The sequence below is a fragment of the Setaria viridis genome, chromosome 5, assembly GCF_005286985.2.
Source record: "Setaria viridis chromosome 5, Setaria_viridis_v4.0, whole genome shotgun sequence".
NCBI lineage: Eukaryota > Viridiplantae > Streptophyta > Magnoliopsida > Poales > Poaceae > Setaria > Setaria viridis.
Genome location: NC_048267.2, coordinates 2804018 through 2826596, shown reverse-complemented (window position 1 = coordinate 2826596; position 22579 = coordinate 2804018). Strand labels below are relative to the sequence as shown.

The window sequence follows — 22579 nt, the reverse complement described above, 5'->3', positions numbered from 1 at the left end:
GGATGGATTTTTTCCCCCTTCACGCCGTCCATTTACATGAAGGAGAATTCACTTGCCCTGATGTGTGTCAGGCGCGATTGCTGTGTTGGTGCAAAACGGCTTCGAAGTGGACTTCGTCACAACAGCCTGCGAGTTCTTCCTCCGAAGGGGTGAGGGCCCCTTCGTCGGGAGGAGAGAATCAAGTGTCTGTCCTATTCTTATTCTACCAGTCCAAAATTGAGATCACCAGAACAATAAAATGAAATGTAAAGAAGAGCACTAAATGACATTACTTTCATTTACTTCGAACCAGCCGTCCCATCGATTACAGTGACACCTCTATTTATAGGGAGATCAACCGCCACAAAGTACGATTACAAAATACCGTTACCTAACGGCTAGATTCGAGGAATATTCCGGGGTACAACGGGGAATACGGCAAAGGACTCTTTCAACTAGCTCCTCGTACAGCTCCTTCATTCCATGTGGCGGCTAACGTGGTCTTCCGACGCGTGCTTAGCTCCTTTGGAGGTCGAAGGGTCTTTTGTCACGGATAACCCGTGCTGAAAATGGGCCGAACGCAGCAGGTTCCTAGAGGGAGTCGCGAGGGCCATCCCACCACCGTCGTGTCCTGAAGGTCATTCATTTCCGTCCTCCTTTTCTCTGCACTTAGAGTTCGCTACAATCAAACAAACCGTCAGGGTTAATTGTCCCTCCAAATGGGATTTCGAAGGTGTTTCCCCAGCATGCTGCTCCACTCGTAATTTCTCAATTGCCGTCGTACCCAAAGACTAAAAGATATATGCGACTCCAAGGTCGTCGGTAACTCCTCGCTCGCTCGCCCGTCAAAAAGCGCTAGCACGTTTAGTGCCAAAGGTGGGAGGGTGGGACCGGCAAGAGCAAAAGGAAAGAAAAAGATGTACGTTTCCTCTCCGCCTGCGCATCTTGTTCGCTTCTTCCTCAGTCCGATCGATGCTTCCGCACGAGAACGACCTGAGCAGTGAGCACTGCCGGTAGAATATATCGCCTGCAGCCAATCATCCATCAACTACACTGACGAGGACGACTAAAACTGCTCCTCCTCGACGGTCTCACTCCCCAATTTCTCCAAAAGAATCGAATGCAAATCTCTCTGTCTCTCTTAACCAATAGGGAGCTCTGCATCCCCAATTTGAGCTCTGCGACATCGTCCTAGACGAGCTGTGCAAAATCCTAACCAAGCTTGTCTGCTTCCATCCTGGCCAATATATGCGAGGAGGAGCGCGGTAGCAGCCCCAGCATGGCCTGCGAGGTGCTGAGGTAGAAGGAGCCGGGTGAACAGCACGTACGTGAGATAATTTAATAATCAAGGTACCGGGTGCAGAGTTGGGCACCGGATGCCAAGATTTTTGGGCGTCGCAGAGCCTTTGCAGTTTGCATCTTCTTCCTTCAGCTAGTTAATGATTAACGCCACCGCTCGTATGTAGTAGCTGCAAGGGAGAGCGAGCGAGACGACCCGCCGTGCTCGATCTTGTTCCGGGCGGGCGGCGCGGCGAGAGGAGAGGAGAGGAGAGGATCATCGTATCGACCGGCCGGCGGCGGGATGGACGGCGGCGAGGCGGTGGCGGCGCCGCTGCTGGGGACGAATTCGAAGCGGAGGAGCCGCGAGGGGTGCCCCGGGTGCCGGCTGGAGGAGGCGAACAATATGAGCACCGGCATCCCCTACCGCAACTTCTTCTACATCTGGATCGTCTGCCTCACCTCCAGTGAGTCGTACTAGTCCATGTCGATCCCCCACAGATATGAGATATCTCCCCTTCTTTCTCGGCTACTTCAATTTGGTGTGTTTTATTTGGAGTAACTTTGATTGGAGTATTTTGTTCGTCGGTGACGTGCCCGCCGATGACTCACCGGAGTACATATGACAGACGACCAACATGACCGCCATATACTCCTGCGAGGAATTAGTCTCCAGTTTAAGTGTGGTTTCCTTGCACACCGGAGGTGCGCTCTACCGGGTGCAAGCAGGCCGAAGGCCGAAGTCCAATGGGCTTGCACAGTTTTGGGCCTGGGCTAAGGTGGTGGGCCTCCAGCAGCAGTAGCCACGTCATGTCTGTTTTTTTTTTGAAAAATTGCATAACGCGGTCTCTCTAATACTGCTGCTATACCCTATCTACCTGACACCTAATCTCTCCTCCGCACCATCTAAGTCTTGGGCTGGGTCCAACACTGCTAGGCGTTGATCTGATCATCTTGTCAAACATCTTGGAATGCAGAGTGGCCATAGCGCTCTTGTTGTCAGAGCTTGATTCACAAGTGGGCATTGATGCACGTTCTTTTCCCTTGTTCTTCAGTTCAATCAAATCAAATCAGTTTTAATTGTTTGTTGTATTAACCCCTAACCCTTTTTGCTGTTCCAGCTCTGCCGATCCTGTCATCGTTCCCTTATCTATACTTCATGGTATGTATATACATTTTAGAATCTGAACCTTTATCTTCATCGACATACAAGAACCTGCAACCCTTAAATTCTGGAATATGATGGCTGCCAACTATTTGTCACTTTGTTGTTGTTGCAATACAACAGATCAGAGACCTGAAAATCGCAAAGCAAGAGCAGGATATCGGGTTCTATGCTGGTTTTATTGGTGAGTAATGTCTCCTCTCATGGTTGAGATTTCGCATCCCGATTTTATATATTATCATACTCTTAACCTCAATCAGGATACATGTGCACATTCCTCAAATCATTGAGTAAACCACAGTTATTATCTCAGTTTGATGATAGTTGTCGTCATTACTTACTGTCTTACTGACTGTAATTGTGGTTCCAGGGGCAATTTATTTCCTTGCCAGGACCTTCACTTCTGTTCCATGGGGCATATTTGCAGACAAGTATGGAAGGAAGCCCTGCATTGTGATCAGCATTCTCTCAGTGTAGGGAACATTCAGCCACATTATGGGATCATGCTCAGTTAGTTAGTACTCCATCAGCAAATAGGCTGAAGTAAACTTGGTTTTGATTTTTCAGGATTGTTTTCAACACACTCTTTGGCCTTAGCACAAGTTACTGGATGGCAATTGTGACTAGGGGGTTGCTTGGGTTGCTCTGTGGTATACTGGGGCCAATCAAGGTAAATTGTCTCGATTGCTGGCCCCACTTAGCCAATGACACTAGGTATTAGATGCTCATGGATGCATATGTATTTTCCAGGCCTACGCTACGGAAGTCTGCAGAAAAGAGCACCAAGCTCTAGGAATATCTCTTGTAAGAACAATCCCTAGTAACTTTTGAATTTCAAACCTTCAACTTCTTACTTTGAACAAATGTTCAGTTCGTAGTGTCTATCCTTACTTGTAGGCAGCTAACTTAGGTCTAACGCTATGTCCTAGGTTACTTCATCGCGAGCAATAGCTCTTGTTATTGGACCAGCTATTGGAGGGTTTCTTGCACAGGTGAGGACAATTGCACTTTTTATAGTCTTATAAAGCAACCGTTGCAAAAAAATACATGACCAACATTATCTATCCTCTATCCTGTATTAGCCTGCAGAGAAGTACCCAAACCTTTTCTCAAAGGAGTCCATATTTGGGAGGTAAATTATTGCTCATACTATTTGTATTACATTGGTTTCTGTATCTTCTTGAGCATAAGATAAACCTTTGGAATTTGTGTCTACTTTCAGGTTTCCATACTTCCTTCCAAGCTTTTTCATATCGATGCTAGCAGCTGGATCCTGTATTGCATGCATATGGCTTCCGGTATGCCACACTATCTCCTTATGATTTTTTCAATGAAAATCAAAATGGCTACGTCTCTTAAAGAAAATAAGTGAAATATAACAGGAATGATACACCGTTCTTCAGTACAAAACATTTCTTCCAAAATTTTCATGAGATTTTGAGAAAGTTCCTTACCATTTATCCCTTTTCTCAGGAAACACTGCACTTCCATGATGGTGAAAAAGTAGAAGCTATTGATGCGCTGGAGGCACAAGTTGCTGACTCAAACTTAGAAGGTGGAAAAGCTAAAGAGGCTAGTGACACATCTACAAAGAACCTGCTAAAGAACTGGCAATTGATGTCAGCAATAATCATCTACTGTATCTTTTGTCTCCATGACACAGCTTATCTTGAGGTGATCTCTATTCTCTATTTCTGAATCTTTATTAAGTGCTCATGAGAGTCACTTCTTCAATATGAGAGGATCCTAATATGTTCTCCGAATATCATCTTCAGACATTTTCGCTCTGGGCAGTGAGCAGCAGAAAATTCCGGGGCCTGAATTTGACCTCACAGGATGTCGGTACTGTGCTGGCCGTCTCAGGTATGTGATATTTTTTTGCTAGTTTTTAAGAAAATAATTCTTGTGCATATGAAGCACAGCCCTTGCTCAAAAAAGAGAGAAACATAACCTGCAAAGTAAATAAAATCAAGACATAAATAGCATGCATGCTTTTACCACTTCCAGTAGCATCTGCCGCTGAATTATTTACCTTACGAGAATTTCACTTGATCTTTGTAGGTATTGGTGTTCTTGTATATCAACTTGCCCTTTATCCTTTCATTGTCAAGTATTTCGGATCAATCAGGCCATTACGTCCCGTGGCGGTATGTGAAATGCATCTTTGTGAGATTTGCTTCAGTACACTCATAAAAAGATTAAGAATCTTAAACAAATTAAAGTAGTTTAATGTTCAGTGGGGAAACAAGTATGCATCAACCCAATAAGATAAGTTAAATTTATGGTTAGATATAGATTTGAATATTAGGTGGTGGAGTATGTCTGATTTCTTTTTATGGAAACTGATTGGGTGCGCAGGACATAAATAAATAAATATTTATTAAAGCAAGAGATGTATTGAAGCAAATCATCTTTAATGCCATTTATCTTTTCAAGTGCCAAATTTAAATGGGTATTGATTTGTAGGTCTTGTCTATACTTCTCCTCGCAACATACCCCTTCATGGCCAACCTACAAGAGACGGAGCTCAAAATACTAATCAACATTGCTTCGCTTTTGAAGAATGTGTTCTCTGTGAGTCAACTTCTTTTCTAATGCATGTAAACATGTTTTATCAATCTTCTTATTGAAAATAAACTTAGTCTGTTTCAAGGAATTTTTTATTTTGAATAAATCGTGATGTATATTTGGGCAATAAACAGGCTACCATTACTACTGCATGCAACATTCTGCAAAACAACGCAGTGGTAAGTATCAATCCTGTCTGATAGGCTCATTGTGCTCAATACATTTGGGGTTCAATTTTCTAGATTCTAACTTCTCTTACGAAACATGTGTAGACACAAGAACAAAGAGGCGTCGCGAATGGCATCTCTGTGACTATCATGTCATTGTTCAAAGGTGTGGCTCCAGCGGCAGCAGGAATTTTGTAAGTACTACCCTTTCTTTTTACCTGGACAAAAATGTACTGCCTTTTTCAGAATTGCGTAATTTAGTTCGTCGGAAAAAAAGAATTGCGTAATTTAATTTTTTTTACAGGTTTTCGTGGGCTCAGAAGCACATGACTGGACTGTTCTTACCAGGTATGTAAAAGTTACATGTGATGGATATGGCTTATAAGTATTACCACTGTTAGGATGGCAGGCAACTGAAAAACAACAAATTGATGCAGGTGATCAGATCCTGTTCCTGATGATAAACATGGTGTCGATAATCGGGCTACTTCTGACATTCAAGCCGTTTTTCAACATGTCGAGTGCGTTGAGGCGTTCATAGCAATGTACACGTGGTTCATCACTTGTGGGTTAAATCAGAGGCACTTGTCAGATTTCAGGCCTCGGTTTAGAACTGCGAGTGTACTAGCCTACACTTTTTCGCTTATGAGCCTTGCGGGGCTCTGTCATAACTAGTGCAGATAGCTTCACCAGCTCTTAAGTCATAACTTGTGGGTTAAAGCATAATGTTGTTTAAAATCAAGTGAAACTGCAAACAACTCTGTATAAGTTACTTCTTTTTAGATAATGTAACACTAAACATTCCAAGTACGCTTAATAACACTGGTAGGATGGAGTAATAAGAAAAATTGCTGGATTAGCGATAGATACAGTCTCATGGTTGTGCACTTGCGTCTGAACCATCTCCCTTTTTTTTGAGTGGAACAGTGATTCCATTAACTTAAGGACTCAGCGATATCGCGCTGGCCACCAGGTTCTCCTTACCCTCAGGCACACCGTCCCAATACAGGTCGGCAATTGGGGAACACTTACACCCACGCGCTGCCAAAGCATGCGCTACTTTATTACAGACTCGAGGACAAAACACTACTGAAAATTGCATAAACCAATTCGAGATAATTGACTTGATCTCGTGGATTAGCCCTCCTGCTGGTGCTAGAGAGAACTCCCTCCCTTCAATCGCCATCTTGAGCATGCGTGAATCTGTTTCAGCCTCTACCTTCACCATTCCCCTGTCACCTGCTGCTTTAATACCATCCAAGCATGCCAGAACTTGAGCATGGAAAGCATCCATCAGATATGGCACACGGCCAGCACCAGCATGAATCACCTCCCCACTACTGATAAAGGAATAGTTCAACATCCCGGCCTCTACATCACGGTATAACGTACCCGTGCTGCCATTATAGGCGCCATCAGAATTGATTTTAAGTGTATCCTCTATTGGTCTTGACCAATGCGTACTCCTTTCAGGTGGGGGCTTGTGTTCCTTCATGGCTAATTTTAAGTGTATCCTCCAAATCACACCGTTCTTCAGTACCCGTATACCTCGCATAATACTTCTCCAGGTGTATGACATTGCACCCGAGTGCTTTGCTCGCAGCGGATCTCCTTGTGGATAACATTTTGCTCTCAGAATTCCAGCGCACAGTGAATCTGGGTTTTGCAACAGCCTCCAACCTTGTTTTGCCAGCATAGCAAGGTTGAATACATGGATGTCACGGAAGCCCAGACCACCTCACTGTACATTAGTTATAAGCAAGATTTCAATTGTTTGATGAGGAAGCAAAACTGGAAAATTAATTCTAACATGAATGGATTCCACCTAAATCGACTATAATTTGTTGACGCGTTGCTGGGAAACATTAAATTAAGCACGGAGGCCAGCAGGTTCGGCTTGTGAAGGACTCGAGAGGCTTGCACGAAAAGTAGGGCAACCAGATGGATAATCGTTCCCCTCTGGCAATTGGCTTGGACCATAGTAAAGTCTCTCGGACTCTAAAAACACTGGGTTCAGTTCAAGCTCTACATTACACCCAGATCCAACATTCTACCTCAAGCGTCAAAACAATTTGCATTTGCCCTCAGATCCCCAAAACAGGCTATCAACATATCTCATGAGTGCAAATACACGACAGCCAGAAGCCGTCTCACCCAACTCTGTTGGACACCGTTTGGTAAATGGTCTTCAGCTGAGTATTCCACTTGTCAATGGCATTGTACTTCCTCATCCCCTTGGACCTGCAAAAAAGCACAAAAAAAAAAAGAATCAACATCTGAACCTGGCCGCAGACAGCATAGTATTGAAGCAACAGGAAATAAGTTGGGACTACACACCTGTCTCCACGTTCTAGCAGCTTGTTCACCTGATCTATGTGGCCCTGGATACGGTTGTCCAAAATGAGAGATACCAAGAGCTGCTCGACATCCTTCTCGGGGACATTGAGTTCCTAAATGCAGATTGTGATAAGATTAGTTGCTGTCATCGAGCACTGTAAATCTAGTTCTTAAATGCAGATGGTGATCTAATAATTGCTGCCATTCAACACTGTAAAAAGATGTTGAAGCTTGAGCTTGAGCATCTTTTATAATATCCTAAATAGCAATCAGGCTCACAACTTTTGCTAGAGCAGAGAATTTTCAAATTTATATGGTAGGGCAAAGTAAAAACAACCAGCAAAATGTGCAATTCCATGCCCTTTATTTTTCACAAAGAATATCATGGGCATGGGGTAAGAATTTACCTGTGAAATGAACGGTATCCTGATCCGCGTATATGGCTTAATAAGCTTGAGTAAGACTTGAGTTCTGATGTTCTTCAATAGGTCCTCAATATAGTTACGGATAAAAGGATCATCCATTATTGTTCTTCTATTACTCTGCCAAAAATTCATTAACAGTTAAACGAGAACAAGTACACAGAAAATCAAGAGCTGGAAAAAAAAGAGCATCCAGGAACAAAGGCACACCTTTAGGATCTTTTCAAATTCCATGATGTCATTCTTCTGGTACGCTGCAATCAAGTTTGTCATTGCAAGGATCTCGGGATCATTTTTATACCTGCAAGCATTAGAGTTTTCAGGGTGGTAGAAAATCAAGCTACAAGATTTATGCGGGGATCATTGGATGTCTTACGGCTTGGCCTCTTGTCCATCAAAGGGATTCACTTCAGATTCCATCAACATATTGGCAAGGACAAGATATCTGATTCAGAGGAAAAAAAAATGCTCATATGGATCACATTATGTCTCCAACTTCCATGTAGGAGCCTAGAAGGAGAGAAGTGCATAGGTTTAAATAATTACTTGAGGCATTGAATTCTCCGTGGATTGCCTGCTTCATCGTAGTTCTTAAAAGCTTCAAAGAAATCAGTCGCAGCTTCTGCCCACTGCCTCTCAGCCATGTGCATCTTCCCACCACATTCACGAATTATACCCATGATTCTTGGATGAGGTATCGCTGATTTGATGGAAAGAGCCCTCTGATACAATTCCTGCAACAGAGATTCACTTGAGAATTCTGATAATGCATTTCAATAAAACAGCAATCTAAGCATGATTCTTGCACAGTACTAAGCAAATAAATGGCATTGGACAAGAAAGTATCGATCTGGAGGGTTTAAGGCTACAAAAGCAGAAAAGAATAAACATGTTTTATCCCATGAATGCGCTGGTGTGCACAACATATTAATATCATAATAATAGCTAAACATTCTTCCATAAATTGAGATAAAGTTAGGTATTCCATCCAATTTCAGCTAGGAAAACTAAGCCTCCCAGAAATTGAGATGAAACTTAGTGTTCCATCCAATTTCAGACAGCATAGATCAGCATGATGGCAACAATTCTTACAAGTTACAGCACTAATGTACTATTATGATATATTCACACCCTTCTTTAAGCGAAGAGTGAAGAATCCTTTTGTGAAACAAAGGCAAACAAATATAGGTCAAAATGCAAGGGCATAGCATCTAACAACTCTAAATCTATACTAGAAAAAAAAACACAAGGTAAAGTAATTAGAAGACACAACAAAATGGAGAATAATAGAATAACAATTTTCAGAAACAAACAACATCACACAACAATAATTTAACACAAAATATTATAGTAAACCATAACCTAAAGAGACACTTGCAAATAGGCAAACAAGGATGCCTTACCTTAAGCTTTTTATTATTCTTTGTTTCAGTGTACATTTGGATTTCGATAGCATAGACTTCCAAAAGCTGTGTGCCTTTCTTTTGATCATCAGAACCATCTTCCTTTTGACAAGATTTATGCAACTCCTTCAGTATCTGCCAGCAAGAAAACATGGGAAATAATTTAATAATGAAAGCAAAGTTATTGCCATGAAACAGTATTGACTAAAGAATTGATCCAATGACCTTGCTCATGCGACCGTACTCCCCCATATCAAACCAAATTTTGCAAAGCTTCAGATTTGTCTTGAACCATAATCTCTGCACCACAAACAATAAAAAGCTATAAAGAACCATTCAGCACATAAAATTTTAGTTCTTGTAATGCAACAAATCCAACCTCATTTTTTGCTTCTTCAAGCGCTTTCAGTGTTGTCTGGTAGAACTCTTGCAAAAGAGAAAAGTTCTGACTAGCTGACCCAGAAACAAAATCCATTATGTTGTTTATACATTTCTCACTGTAGTTTCGGGTCACAGCAGATTTTATGTATGTTAACATCTCCCTGTAGGCATCCATCATTTCTTTGTATTTCACCAGCTTATAGTAAAGCTTGACAGTTTGTTTGAGAGCCTTAAATCCCCTACAAAGACAAAGTTACAGGGTAAAGCATAAGAAGTGCAAGGATAACAAAAATGATGGTAGAATAACAATAAATACAATTAATTTCACAAAAGAAAAACTGTGGCTGAAGAAAGTGTGACTGTTTAGTTATACAGATATAAAGTAGCCACTGAGGTTAAAGAATTGACATTTTTAACTTCACTAGACAAGGTGCAACACACAGTAATGTTCATGAATCATGTTTTGACCAAAGTTTACCCGATACCAGGGTGGAACATGTTGAAACTTGAAACAGAGGGGCCAAATTCAGGCAGTTGGTAAATAAGCAATTAAGATATTTTGCCAATCAGACAAATTTATAATCCTTCATTATTTTATCAGGGTTCCACTGGCAACTAAGCAACCTCAAGTTTGTTTCTACGTTTCAGCCTTTCTTTTTCTTTCCCCCTCTTTTTTCTTTCGTGCTATGGAGATATTTTTTCATGCAACCAATGTTAAAAAGCTTGAGGCAGCCTAAACTGATAAAAAAAGGCCCGCAACTGACATAAATGAAATCCAACTCAATACAAATACGAGTTAAAAGCAGGTTTAAATCCTGTTGTCTTGGCCAGTTCTCTGGTTCATCAGTCCATCCAGCCTAGTAATTTATTATTCTACAATAACATGTGCACAGCCAAATACAGGTCACACCACTCAGGTTACATGTATTTCGAGATTTACATTCTTCATCATGGAAATTGCAACGACCACTAAAGTCATGAGGCAGGAATAGTCAGCACTCCGTATTGCTAAATATTATTTTGGGCCGCAAGATACATTGGAGACATCCTGGCAAGATCATATAAAGACATAAACTTTTTCCTATGGCTCACCTTAGATCCTAAACTTCAGACACAGGACCAAAGTAAATAATAATTAGTGAGCAGCAGTTTGCATATATAAGTATCCAAAACATATCAGTATGTGAACATTTGAGATTTTGAGTTCCTAAATCCGATCCTACATTAGATTGGGCTTACTCAATATTCACCAAGATGATCAATATTGCCCCAGAAACACCAAAAGCAAATGAAACAGAATAGTGAATGTTGAATAGATTGAATTAACATTTACCATTCAGCCTTTTCTGGCTCCATTTTGACTACTTGATCAAAACCAGCAAGTGCACCCTCTGGGTCTGTCTCAACCATACCTGCAGAAAGGTAGTAATAGCATTTACAATTGGGTTTACAATTTTGTTGTCCTTTAAGCACCAAATCTATGCATGCCTCAGTCTGATTCCATCACACAGATCAAAGAATAGCTACTGTTCCATGAACTAAAAGAGGCAGGACTAACTGCACATACCTAACATTTAGGTGCTGCAGATGTAAGAGACTTATTGGGCTCATACAAAACATACAGATAAAACCAATCCAATAAGTCTATATAATAAAAAAATTGATTGACTTCTAAAGAATGTTTCTGTTATACATTTTGAGGAAATTCATCTGCAGATTAAATTCAATGTTACAAGAAACCGTAAAAAATGTAGGGTTTTGACTTCTTCAATCTTCATATAATGTATTGTTATGGTTAAAAAAACCCATAGAATATGATATTTACAGCGATGTGACACTTTATGTGGAAAATAAGGAAAAACTGAGGTATATGCTGACAAGGAATCTTGCATATACAAAGAACTAGTGAGATTAGTGGCACGTCATTTGCATTGAAGGTGTAGTCACACATTAATGATCCTTGAATCAGTAAAAGGCAAATCCAAGAATCCTTGACTAAATTGAAGGGAAGAGAAGAACGACTTCCAACATTAAAGAGGAACCGGATATATTTATCTTTCTATTCTAGAATGTTCTGTGTAGCAGATGAATTAACTTACCAATAAACCGGATGCAAAAATAACTAGATGAAAGCATGAAGCAAGTGAAAAATTCTGAAATGGACTAAACTAATTAAAGCACTGATAATTCAAATTGGTGTTCTCATTTAATCCTTCTCAAGCTTAAAATTTTGCATGAAACCACGTTGCATTCATGTCTAAAAAGCGGTTTTGACTTCTAGCAATGTTCCCCCAGGCAGCTGCCAAGCCTGCCCAGGCACTAGGCGACACCACCCCCCTCTCAGACACCTAGCCAATTTATCCCTACTAGAAGGACACCTCTGCCGACCTATATCCAATTAGGTGCCAGGCCAGCTGCCCAACTAACACCAAAGGTGACACTGATTTTTGGTAACAAATAGAAAAGATGTAACGTATTTGCCTATTTGGTAATCGGTATTCCTGTGTGTCACCTTTCTTTAGTTGTAAAGGAAAATTCTGCACGAACCAAACTTTAATTTTCGGTTACAGAGGAGGCAATAGGGCTAACATCGAGCAAGGGTTGCTCAGCTAGCTGCCACAGAGCGGCAACGCCTCCTTGTCACAGTTGCCACCATGCCGCCATAGAAAGAAAACTCAAAACAAGAATAAACGCAAAAACTGGACAACCTGCTGACGTCCTTCACTAACAATTTAACTTGTTTATTCCCTGCGGCAGATGGCAATGTAAACATGCCTCCTCATATTGAACTTCACTCACCAAGGAACAGAGGCACAGCTAGATTGGCAAGCACACTTAACAAAAGTGGTATCCATCCATCAGAACTCAAGCCCAGTACCGTCGGAGAATGCGTATGCGCAACAAGTATACGACTAGCAGATAATCCGGCCGCGGTCGTTTCTGAGAATCACCCGATTCGCAACGAGGAGAAGGAGGTCGAACCTTTGGAGTTGTAGTACTGGTTCTCGATGTCGACGTCCTGCTCCTCCGGCTCCTCGTCCGAGTACTCGAACCCGTAGTCCTCCATGTCCGCATCTAATCAATCACCACCAGGAGCACCCGCGATCAGAGTTTCACCAAATCGAGAGTAGGAAAACCTAAGAGCGCTAATCGGAGGATGCGCGCTTACCGGAGCCCATGGCGGCGGCTAGGGACTCGGCGAGCGCGGGGATGGAGGGCTAGGGTTTCTGGGGAACGAGGGGTTTGCGGCTTTGCGCCCTTGCACCTTGCTGAGAGGCGGAGAGATGGGCTCGATGGGAACACAAGGGACGGCCGTGGGGGAGGGAGGGCAATTTTGCGTATAGGCCCCTGTACAAATAACAGGCTCTCCGCTCTTGTGCTCCACGGGATCTTGCCATTCTGTTCGGGTTGGGAGAGTTTTTCTTTTCCCTTCTATTATTGTCCTCTTTCCTTTTTGTTAGGGTTTAGGTTTCGAACCATGTTTAATTTGTATAAATTTTTATTTGCTGGAATTTTTCATGTTGAAGCTACACACCTCAGTTCTTTAAGTTTCGAGAGTGAGCTGATTGTGTTTAGAAGCCAACAAAAAGAGTGAAGAGTTTCCATTTTCTTTTATATAGTTTCTTATAGCCAAAAAAAATTGCAAGCGCTTTGATGATATATATTAGCTTCGAGACAATAAATAATTGGTCTGGGATGGGAAAATTTTGAGTACTTCACCATTATATTATAGTATCGTGCACCGATTCTTGAGGTTTTATTTCTTTTCCCCCATAAACATATGCGCATAATTTGTATAAGAAAAAAAAGCTGTTTTGCCAATATATGTATGTGTGTGTTTGTTTTAAAAAATAAAGTACGGAACTGTAAAAATGCAAATGGGTGGTTCTAGGTGAATCTTGGAGAACAAATGAAAGGGGGAGGTGGATGGGGATCTCCCCAATGAGATGATCAAATCTACTCTAATAATGACAATGTTACATGAGGTTGTTATAAATGCATCTAAACATTGCCACGTACATTGTAGAAGGTTGCTAAAAAGAAATATGTAAAAATTCACATGGTATAAGCCTCATAGCCAAATGCGTTACATAATTTTCTATTGTTACACAATCAGCCAATCCTGCTTGGTACGTTTGTCACCCTTATAGTTCCAAATTCACATGTACGCGAATAGAAGCTGCAGCTAATTTCACCAAGATCATATGTGATACAATACAATGGACTTTAGCTAATGATCTGTATGCCATTGGCTTCATATCAGTACAGCTTCAGACGCTCCCTTCTGCCGGAAAACCGGAACGCTCACTTCTGATGCAGTTCACTGTCACTTACATGGAGATGCCTCACAACAAAAGCTTGCCGAGCCTTATGTTGCCGAAGTCTCAATATTTTACAGACAAACACAAGAAGATGCAGGTCCTTTTAACCATCCAGCGTTTCACCATTCAAAGCCCCTCAGGGAGAAGGCACCAACTTGTCTTTTGGGGAAAGTAATTCGGATTAAATCTTTCTACAGAATCAGTAAACAAGCTGGGGCTCAAATTCAGCAAAATCGACTGAGCCTGACTCGATGGGGGGCATGAGGTAGGCAGCAATGATCTCAGACACCAGCGCAGCAACAAGAGGAATCCTCTTCAGGTTCTTCACTAGGGGCATTTCATCAGATTCTCCGATAGCAATGATCTTCTGGTTGATCTCAACCATCCTGTCAAGCTTCCTCTTGAATTCAGGGTTCTCGACGTCCAGAACAGCAGGGAAGATCCTTGCTGTTGTGCGGTTGGTCTGCAGAGATAGGCAGACATTACATTATCAGCAATGGCCTTGATTTATATCACAAGTTCTGAAGTAATTCATAAATTCTCACTAGAGCTGAAACAATCAAACAAGGTTCATGTGTTTTCTTTAATATTTTACAAGGACCTTATTTCCATGTTCAGCAGTTGTTCAGAATTATCTGAAACACAGTAAGTGTAAGTGCCTAAGTGACAACTAAAATGCAGATACGATGGCACTGTTAAGAAAAGACAGCTCATTTTCACCTCAATGATCACATGCATGTCAAATTCCTTGGTGTCCAAACCAATTCCCTCATAGAATGCAGTGCGTTGGCAGTCATTTAGGTACATGGTCACATACACCTGCAGAAGGTCATATACCACTATCGTCAGAAGGGGGAGAACAACAACTTACAGAGTTAACCCACCTTTAATGAAGGAATAGCCTGAAATTACCGAGAGGCAGAAGAACCGTGACCAGAGCTTGGCCTTCCAGTCATTGAGGAACTGCGGCTGAGCCTTTAGCAGGGCAGAGAAGAAGTCACCGTGCCTGTTCTCATCCTGGCACCAGTTCTCGAAGTACTTGAAGATGGGGTACACCTGGTACTCTGGGTTCGCCTTGAGGTGCCTGAAGATGGTGATGTACCTCCAGTACCCAATCTTCTCGGACAGGTAGGTGGCGTAGAAGATGAACTTGGGCTTGAAGAAGGTGTATTTCCTAGCCTTGGTCAGGAACCCCAGGTCCAGTGCCAAGTTGAAGTCAGATAGACCCTTGTTCAAGAACCTAGAAAGCGCAAACCACAAGAAAATTTCAGCTGAATTTCTTATGCGCTCGTCAGTACTCCTAAAACCTCAAATTGGACACCAAAAGGACAACATGCACGGCTGAATTTTTACAGAACGCTTATCAACAGTTGCTGGAAGCAACCCACAATGCATTGGCCTAACTACTACTGACAGAACAGGGGCAAGTTGCTGACTACATCATTGAACATGAGTATTTTTTTTTATGCGCATGTAAACTTAGTTATGTCTGCAAACTTAGAATCAGTACATTACTTATCAAACTGAGGTAGGGGCATCGACAGTCTCGCTAAAAAGCATAAGTTTTCATGAGAAAGGCAGGCAATTCTACTTCCTAATCATGCAAGAATGCATTATTTGGCTCCTGATTGCGCGCATTGTACGATGAAAGCGGATAAGATACGTACCCAGCATGGCGCGCTTCGTCCCTGGACATGAGCGAGAAGATCTCGGCCACCACCGGGTTGGTTTTCTGCAGAGAAACGGAACGTCAGTGCGCGCCCACCAGATGCTCGTGGAAATGTCCACCCAGAAATGAGCGCAAAGCAGAGGAAGCAGGAACGAGACGGACCTTGAGCCTGCGGCCGAGCTCCTTGTAGAGGAGGAACCCCGAGAACTCGGCGGTGCAGGAGCGCTCGAGGAACTCGACGAAGATCTGGCGGAGCGGGCCGTCCATCTTGTCTGCGGCGGCCTTGAACTCGGGGTTGCGCACGAAGTGGGTCTGGTTGTAGTCCGTCTTGAACTCCTGCAGCAGCGCGTCGAACTCCGCCTGGTTGAGCTGCTTGTTGATCTCGGCGTTGAAGAGGCGCTCCATCTCGTCGAAGTCGGTGGTGTAGAACCGCGGCGTGAGCAGCGTCTCCTGGATCTCCGTCTTGCCCCGCTTCTTGGGGCCCGAGGCCTTGGGCGGCGCGGCGGGGGTCGCGGCGGAGGCGGACACGCGGAACCGGACCACGGAGCGGCGGGCGAGGGGCAGGCCCGCGGAGGTCTTGGCGGACACCCCGCGGTGGTGGTGCATTGCGGCGGGGTTGAGGAGGGAGAGCTCCATGGCAGCGGAGGCCATTGGTGCTGGCGGCGACGTGTGGCTCGGCGAGCGCTGGGCAGCGGGAGCGAGCTGAGTTGGGGGCGCTGGGCGTATATGCTGCCGCTGTCGCTAGCTACATGGGGATGGGGCGATAAGGTGGCGATGAGGTGTAATCCTGGGCTTCTAATCGGCGCGCGCCATGTGTAGCCGAGCCCAATCTAGCCGCACGCTTTCCCCGTCTCTTTCTCTCTGATTTTCTATTTTTCCCCCCTCCCTTTTGCAACTTCTCGTTATTGCTGTTGTTATTTCTGAAAATCTTCCAGCCTCTTGTTTTTTCTTTCCTGCTTGCAGCATTTTTTTTCATGCCGAAATGCATGATTTTTCTTTGCCAAACGAGATTTTTTTTTACTTTTTCGAAAACCATGTTCTTGCTCTTGTTTAGGGAGCATATATATACAGCCAGGCATCTCAAGATAATTTTAAATGAGATGTGCGTCCTAATTAATCTTGTACCAGGAGTGGCACTGTATTAGTCCTTGAAACAAGAGAGATAATTGTGAAATGTGATCTTCGCAAAAAAAAATGGAAATTGTGATAATGTGAGTATTTTTTAGAGAAAAAAACCCATGCATGATTTCTGAGTTACTGGCCAGGATGTTGCCAGGTGTGTGGCCATGAATATCCCTACGTATTGTGGTCTTTGGAGAACAATATGCCAAGGGAAAGACTATCATCTATAGTGGATTAAACATGAACTTTGGTGAAAGAGATACATATGTGCAGGTCCAGATGGACCACATTGCTAGAATATTTTGCTGCAGATATTACTACCCTGGTTGGTCAAAAATGCATCTGTCCAATCTGAATTGGTAATAGAATCAGGATTTTAGTAGGTCACGGGCTCAGGGCGGTCATAACTTTGTGGTTGAGATCAATTGACACATTATCAGTGGGATGTCGATCCGTCTTGTATTCTTTTACACACTTCTTTTTATGCTGGCTGCCTGAAAAATCTATTAGATTTCCTTGGGAAAAAAAACTATGATTTTTCAGGGGACCAGCGTGTGAACAATACACTGATGGCAAGCTCCGGTGAGATTTTAAAGTTTTGAGGTCTTTGAGACGGGATTAATGATTGCCGGGCATACAAGAGGCTCTAATGTATTTTATTATCGTATGGCATCATGTTAAAACAAAACCTGAAATTAAAACTAAAATTGTACAAGAAGGAAAAAAAGAGAAATCTAATTAGACATTTTGTTCGCGAGTTAAGCGGATAAAGTGGATTGGCGAAGGAAGTAAAATGGACTTTTTTTTAACCTAAACCAAACATAGTCGGATCCTATGTTCGATCATGTCTTATTGTGAGATTCTTGGATCTTGATTTTTAGAGCATGTTTGATAGAGTTACATTTGATTATGATTCTCTATGGGAGTTGATTCTTTGAAAGAAGTGATTCTGTGGCTGAAAGTGATTCTCTTTGATTCTCTAGCATAAACTATCTAGCATAAACTATTTAGCAAGGATCCTGCTTGATTCAACATAAAATTAGCTCTGGAAGCTCCGCCAAACAAGACCTTAAATCGAGCTGCCAACATTGACTGATCCAAGCCTCACTTCCAGCTCCCTTTCTAATGAAGCAAAGATCAAAATAATCTTCAGAATAGTTAATTTCAACAGCGTGTGAGGAAAAAGCAAAACGAAGCTTTTTCAGAGTGTCGGTAGCTCGTCCACTTACAGTGAAAAGAAAAAAAAACATCAGAAGTGCTCCTACCGACTCACCACTCCACAACGCACAAACAAAGATGATTTTCTATCATTCTTACACGAAATCAGTTACATTCCGAAGCAGCGGGAAAAAGGCCTGACAACCAACCTCCACAACAGTACGTGCATCTCCTGTGCAATTCCATGGAAACAACATCAGGTCACGGCAGACCTGACAAGTTAAACTGAGCGTCCCAATTTCAGACTGTCAAGTTCCCAGTCCCAGTGCCCAAAAAGGTCGTCGTTGCAGTTTTATACCATTACACACGACGATCACCGTTCCAAAATCCCAACGAATGCTGCCACTTTGTCATCGATAGTAGCCACTCACTACCTCACTCAGCTTCGCCGTCGTGTCGCGGCGCCGCCTCCGGGATCGTGAACGGGTCCGGCGCCTCCGCAGACTGCCGGTCCTTGACGTGCACGCTGACACCGTCCCTCTCCATCTCCGCGTATTGCAGCCCGTGCAGGATCGCCGGAACGCCGCCGGCGCCCTTGTGCTGCCCCATTTCCAGGTCGATCTTATTCTCGTTCGGTCCAACGAGGTCGATCTTGCTCCTTGAAGGGAGCGGCCCGCCGTCGAACGCCTCCGGTGGCGGCGGCTCCGGCAGCTCCACCCATGCCCGGAACTTGTTCATCGACGGCGGCATCCCGGCGCAGAACACCTCGGAGATGTTGGCCGCCACGCCCCGGTCGTACGGGTTCTCCTTCTTGTCGTACCGGTACCTGAAGTTCTCGTACGTCGTCTGCACAAAAAACATCATCATCAATTCTTCCATTTCTGAATCTCTGATCTGACTGGCAAGCATCAATAATGAGCTGGGAAAGCCAACCTGGTTTTTGCTCATGAGGTAGACGTGGAACACGGTGAGGCCGCCGACGAACCACGCCGAGACGAAGGTGTAGACGATGAGCACGAGGGATAGCGGCTCGCCGGTCATGGACTTGAGCAGCGACCCACCGTGGCTCCCCCTCTGAGCGGCGATGTTCAGCCATGACAGCACGAAGACGTAGAGGCACAGGAACGTGGACGTCGAGATGAAGAGGAAGAAGAACCGGTAGTTGCGCTGCGCCCAGAAACTCATCGGTTTCAGTTTCATTTCATCGCAAGGATTGATCATGATCAGTCAGAGAGCTTGGATGGGCTGGCTCACCAGGCCGATGCACTGGCCGACCCATGGGCAGTGGTGATCGAACTTCTGCACGCAGTTGTTGCAGATGGAGCAGTGCGACGCCCGGGGCGGCCGGTACAGCAGGCACGTGTCGCAGTACTTGACCCGGACGACGTGCCCGCCGGCGACGGCAACATCCCTCGAGCGCGGCAGCCGGAGGTGCGGGTTCGCCGCACTCATCACCCACTCGGTGGACGGCGTGGCGACGTCGTCGGCGTCGGCGGGGGGATCGTCGCCGCCGCGCTCCGGCGGGCGCTCGTTCCTCGGCACGATCCCGGGGTCCCGGCTCGACGTCAGGAACAGGAACGCCAGATCCTGCACCAATGGAGGGGAATTCAATGCAGTCCGATTCAGAGAAGGGATTAGAAATCCTGACAGGTTCAGACAAGTTGGGAAGACTGCCTTCAGCAGATCGATCGAGGGAGGCTCACCGCTAGGCCAAGAAGGATGGTGGCGACGAGGACAGGCATGCCAAGAGCCTGCTTCTCCGAGCTGTTGGAGTTGAGCTTGGTGACGCACTGGAAGCACAGGCCGACCAGAGGGCTCGCGATCATGACGGTGGATAGGAACAGGGAGCCCGCGTCCGGGCCGAAGATAAGCCGCCCGCCGCAGAGGAATTTCTGAAAAATTCAGCCAGGGTCATTGCAATTTTTTTTGAGGAGAAAGGTCATTGCCATTTGATGATTTAAAGCAACGGCGGCTAGCGTCCTCTACTATTTAAATCAAGTTTACAAATTCTATGATCGGCAACAGTTAACCACAATACTACTTACGTTAGAAAGGAAATCACAACAATGCTCGACTCGAAATAAAAACAGAAGGCTGCTCGCGAATTCGCAGAGATTTTGCCGAAATCCTTGGTGAAGCAGAGAGGCAGCAGGACTTACATTGCTTCCTTTCCACACCTGGTACAGCCTCCTCCGGTCCGGCTCCGGCTCCCCCATCGCAATCGTCGTCAGCACCTCACAGCCGCCGCGCTCCGGCTCCCAAGATCAAGAAGCAGACATGTGCCGAGCCACAGCGGCGCGCCCCTTCTCCAGCACCGGCTCCGGCGTCGCCGTCAGTGCTCGATCATGAAAACCGGGAGCATACGGCCGTCGACGAGACGAGGCCGGCCCGCCGGGGACGAAGAAGACGCTCGGCACGGCGCTGGTGCTCTCCGGCGTCCTCTCTATCTCGAATTCGTTTTGGGGTGGGGTTGGAAGTTGGGAATTCCAACCTACCGCAAATGCAATCAGCTCCGCTTCTCTCCGCCGTCCTAGCTTGATTGGTCTGGCTGATTAGGCAACTCAACAAGGCGTGGCGGCGACGCGGGAGAACAATGATCAGCGGGCTAACGACCGCTTCCCGCCCGCGTCGTGCCGGCCTGCATGACGTGACAGGGTGGAGCGCCGGCTGGCGGTGTGGTTACTTACAGGGCCCACATGTCAGCCGGTGCAGGGGATGGATTCGCGTTCCCGGTTCGTGCACCTACTAACCATGTTCTAATATTCTCTCCACACATAAGCAATCACAAAACAGCAATAAGGCTATACACAGTGCATAATACATTATTCTTAGAATTAACATTAGGTTTTAGAAAGAATAAAGGAGAGGGGAGTTTTGTATAATTGCATATATGACATTTGTTTTTTTTTTGGTTCGTGGGCTCCACGTACGTTTATACAGCCAGCTAAAACACAAAATTAGGAGCAGAAAACAAGCTGCAGAGATACGTGCCAACATGTCATCGCCTTTCGTCCTGATTTGGAACGATTTGTGTAGCATTATCTGTTTATCTCAATTCCCTTTCCAAGAAGCCCATGTCAAGGGCCCAAAGTTATTTGTCCACACCCAATTGGAGCTCCTGGCCTCTGCTATTTCTTGGAGTTGTGTATAATTTGGAATTGGGATACACCTTTGCCGCCGGTCGAGCGTGAAGCATTTGGCACGACGGTTTTACACGCACTGACGCGCACAGGTTGCGGCAACGGAGCACTGGCCACTGGTCGAGATGGAGTAGGCTACAACAAATGGCGTCAGTGTCAACCCAAAACAAAAATATGACACTAAATACTGGCCATTTTCTCAGGAGGTACTTTGTTTTAATCGTCACGGTACACTAGTAGCGCATGAAAGTATATGATACGTAGCTGTCACGCTTGCGTAATGTGTCATGGCATGCTAGTTCGCCGTTTTACAGGGCTGCATGTGTCTGGTTTGCAGGGAACCCTGGAAGCAGTCCAAGAAGCTCCAGTTTTCCGGATATATGAACACAAATGATTGAGACCTTTTGACCAATGTTGGGCATTTAACTCAAACTTTTCAGGGATGGGTCATGGGTCCTCGTGGGATATATACGGAAGTGATAAAAAAAAGCGTTTAGGGGAAATACATGTATAGTGAATTTTTTCGAAATATATGTTTACCTGTCACTCAAAGAGTTGGTAGCCATGACCGTAGACTCAAACCTAGGCAAATATGTTTCGTCACCATGATTCTAACCGGATGAGATATGCTCGGTTTGTAGAAAAAAAATAATGACTAAATATCAATATTTCGTTGCAATTTACAATTTCACTTCAGTTTTCTAAAACCCCAATTCTCAACTCTAATCCAACTATCTCGACAAACACACCAAATTATTATGCAATGTTCCAAATTGAATGCTTGGCTTGAAAGAGAATTAAGCATTGATGGGCTAAGCACAGTAAACGGAATGATAATAGGAATTGGATAGGGTACAACAGGAATATACATTCGTTTTGGGCTGCTAGCTTGTTTTCTCGGCTCGGTTGTTGTGGGTGCATGATTTTTGACTAAGTGCATATGAGGTGAATATGGAATGGTTAGTACTAATTTTACAATTTTATCCCCGGTGCATATGCACCCACTGGTTACTAATTGGGCTTTGCCCCCTCAAACTTCCTGGACTCTCGGCTGTAAAGATAGACCCACACCATGAAACATGGCACACCTTAACCTCTCTTGCAGCCAACACACTCGCGCAAGATGGTAAGGAGGAGCAAGCTGCCATGGTTCTCTGTTACCAATGTCACCACCTAGTAACCGTTATCAATGGGAGGAGGTGGTCCGCACAGCGATAGATATTCTTGATGGGAGGGTGGGGGGCTACTGCCAACACATCCATGGAGCACCCCTTCCCCTCAACACGAGTGGTTGTCTGCGTGTATGTTGTGTCTGGATTTCTAATTTGAATTTTTGAACTATGCATGGATTTGAAATGTCATTGAGTTTTGTGTGGTTGAATCATAAAAGTTTCTAGTGTTCTAGTACTGCAATGTTGTTTGCAATAGAATGTAGAGAAAATGAAATAAAAATGAAATTGTAAAATTT

At 44.3% G+C, this 22579-nt stretch overlaps 4 protein-coding genes across 10 annotated transcripts; 1 reads left to right on the top strand and 3 right to left on the bottom strand.

Annotated features, from left to right (window-relative positions):
- The first annotated feature begins 911 nt into the window (after window positions 1-911).
- On the top strand, window positions 912-5967 carry LOC117859244 (probable peptide/nitrate transporter At3g43790). 7 transcript variants are annotated; one of them, XM_034742453.2, is made up of 18 exons: window positions 912-1303; window positions 1446-1724; window positions 2379-2419; window positions 2546-2606; window positions 2793-2895; window positions 2990-3092; window positions 3173-3226; window positions 3352-3414; window positions 3505-3554; window positions 3645-3720; window positions 3896-4096; window positions 4198-4285; window positions 4484-4569; window positions 4889-4996; window positions 5125-5169; window positions 5263-5351; window positions 5462-5505; window positions 5595-5967. In XM_034742453.2, the coding sequence occupies exons 2-18, from the start codon at window positions 1562-1564 to the stop codon at window positions 5696-5698; spliced, it is 1479 nt and encodes a 492-aa protein (XP_034598344.1). In that variant the 5' UTR covers window positions 912-1303; window positions 1446-1561; the 3' UTR covers window positions 5699-5967. The 7 variants fall into 7 exon arrangements, with proteins under 7 accessions (XP_034598344.1, XP_034598345.1, XP_034598343.1 ...); XM_034742454.2 differs by having other exon boundaries at window positions 912-1329; window positions 1449-1724; XM_034742452.2 differs by having other exon boundaries at window positions 912-1329.
- A 1119-nt stretch (window positions 5968-7086) lies between these two features.
- On the bottom strand, window positions 7087-13033 carry LOC117859245 (COP9 signalosome complex subunit 2). Its single transcript, XM_034742458.2, has 12 exons — window positions 12870-13033; window positions 12683-12775; window positions 11034-11112; window positions 9699-9939; window positions 9545-9619; window positions 9320-9454; window positions 8463-8650; window positions 8293-8361; window positions 8127-8217; window positions 7902-8036; window positions 7495-7607; window positions 7087-7398 (listed from the first exon to the last, which is right to left on the bottom strand). Exons 1-12 carry the CDS (start codon window positions 12877-12879, stop codon window positions 7308-7310), a joined length of 1320 nt encoding a protein of 439 aa, XP_034598349.1. The 5' UTR covers window positions 12880-13033; the 3' UTR covers window positions 7087-7307.
- A 702-nt stretch (window positions 13034-13735) lies between these two features.
- Window positions 13736-16390, bottom strand: LOC117859246 (magnesium-protoporphyrin IX monomethyl ester [oxidative] cyclase, chloroplastic). The gene is made up of 5 exons (XM_034742459.2): window positions 15854-16390; window positions 15690-15754; window positions 14935-15262; window positions 14743-14841; window positions 13736-14485 (listed from the first exon to the last, which is right to left on the bottom strand). Exons 1-5 carry the CDS (start codon window positions 16340-16342, stop codon window positions 14222-14224), a joined length of 1245 nt encoding a protein of 414 aa, XP_034598350.1. The 5' UTR covers window positions 16343-16390; the 3' UTR covers window positions 13736-14221.
- A 1598-nt stretch (window positions 16391-17988) lies between these two features.
- On the bottom strand, window positions 17989-20562 carry LOC117859121 (probable protein S-acyltransferase 4). Its single transcript, XM_034742319.2, has 5 exons — window positions 20131-20562; window positions 19675-19863; window positions 19226-19558; window positions 18905-19138; window positions 17989-18817 (listed from the first exon to the last, which is right to left on the bottom strand). The coding sequence occupies exons 1-5, from the start codon at window positions 20185-20187 to the stop codon at window positions 18407-18409; spliced, it is 1224 nt and encodes a 407-aa protein (XP_034598210.1). The 5' UTR covers window positions 20188-20562; the 3' UTR covers window positions 17989-18406.
- Between the last annotated feature and the right edge of the window lie 2017 nt (window positions 20563-22579).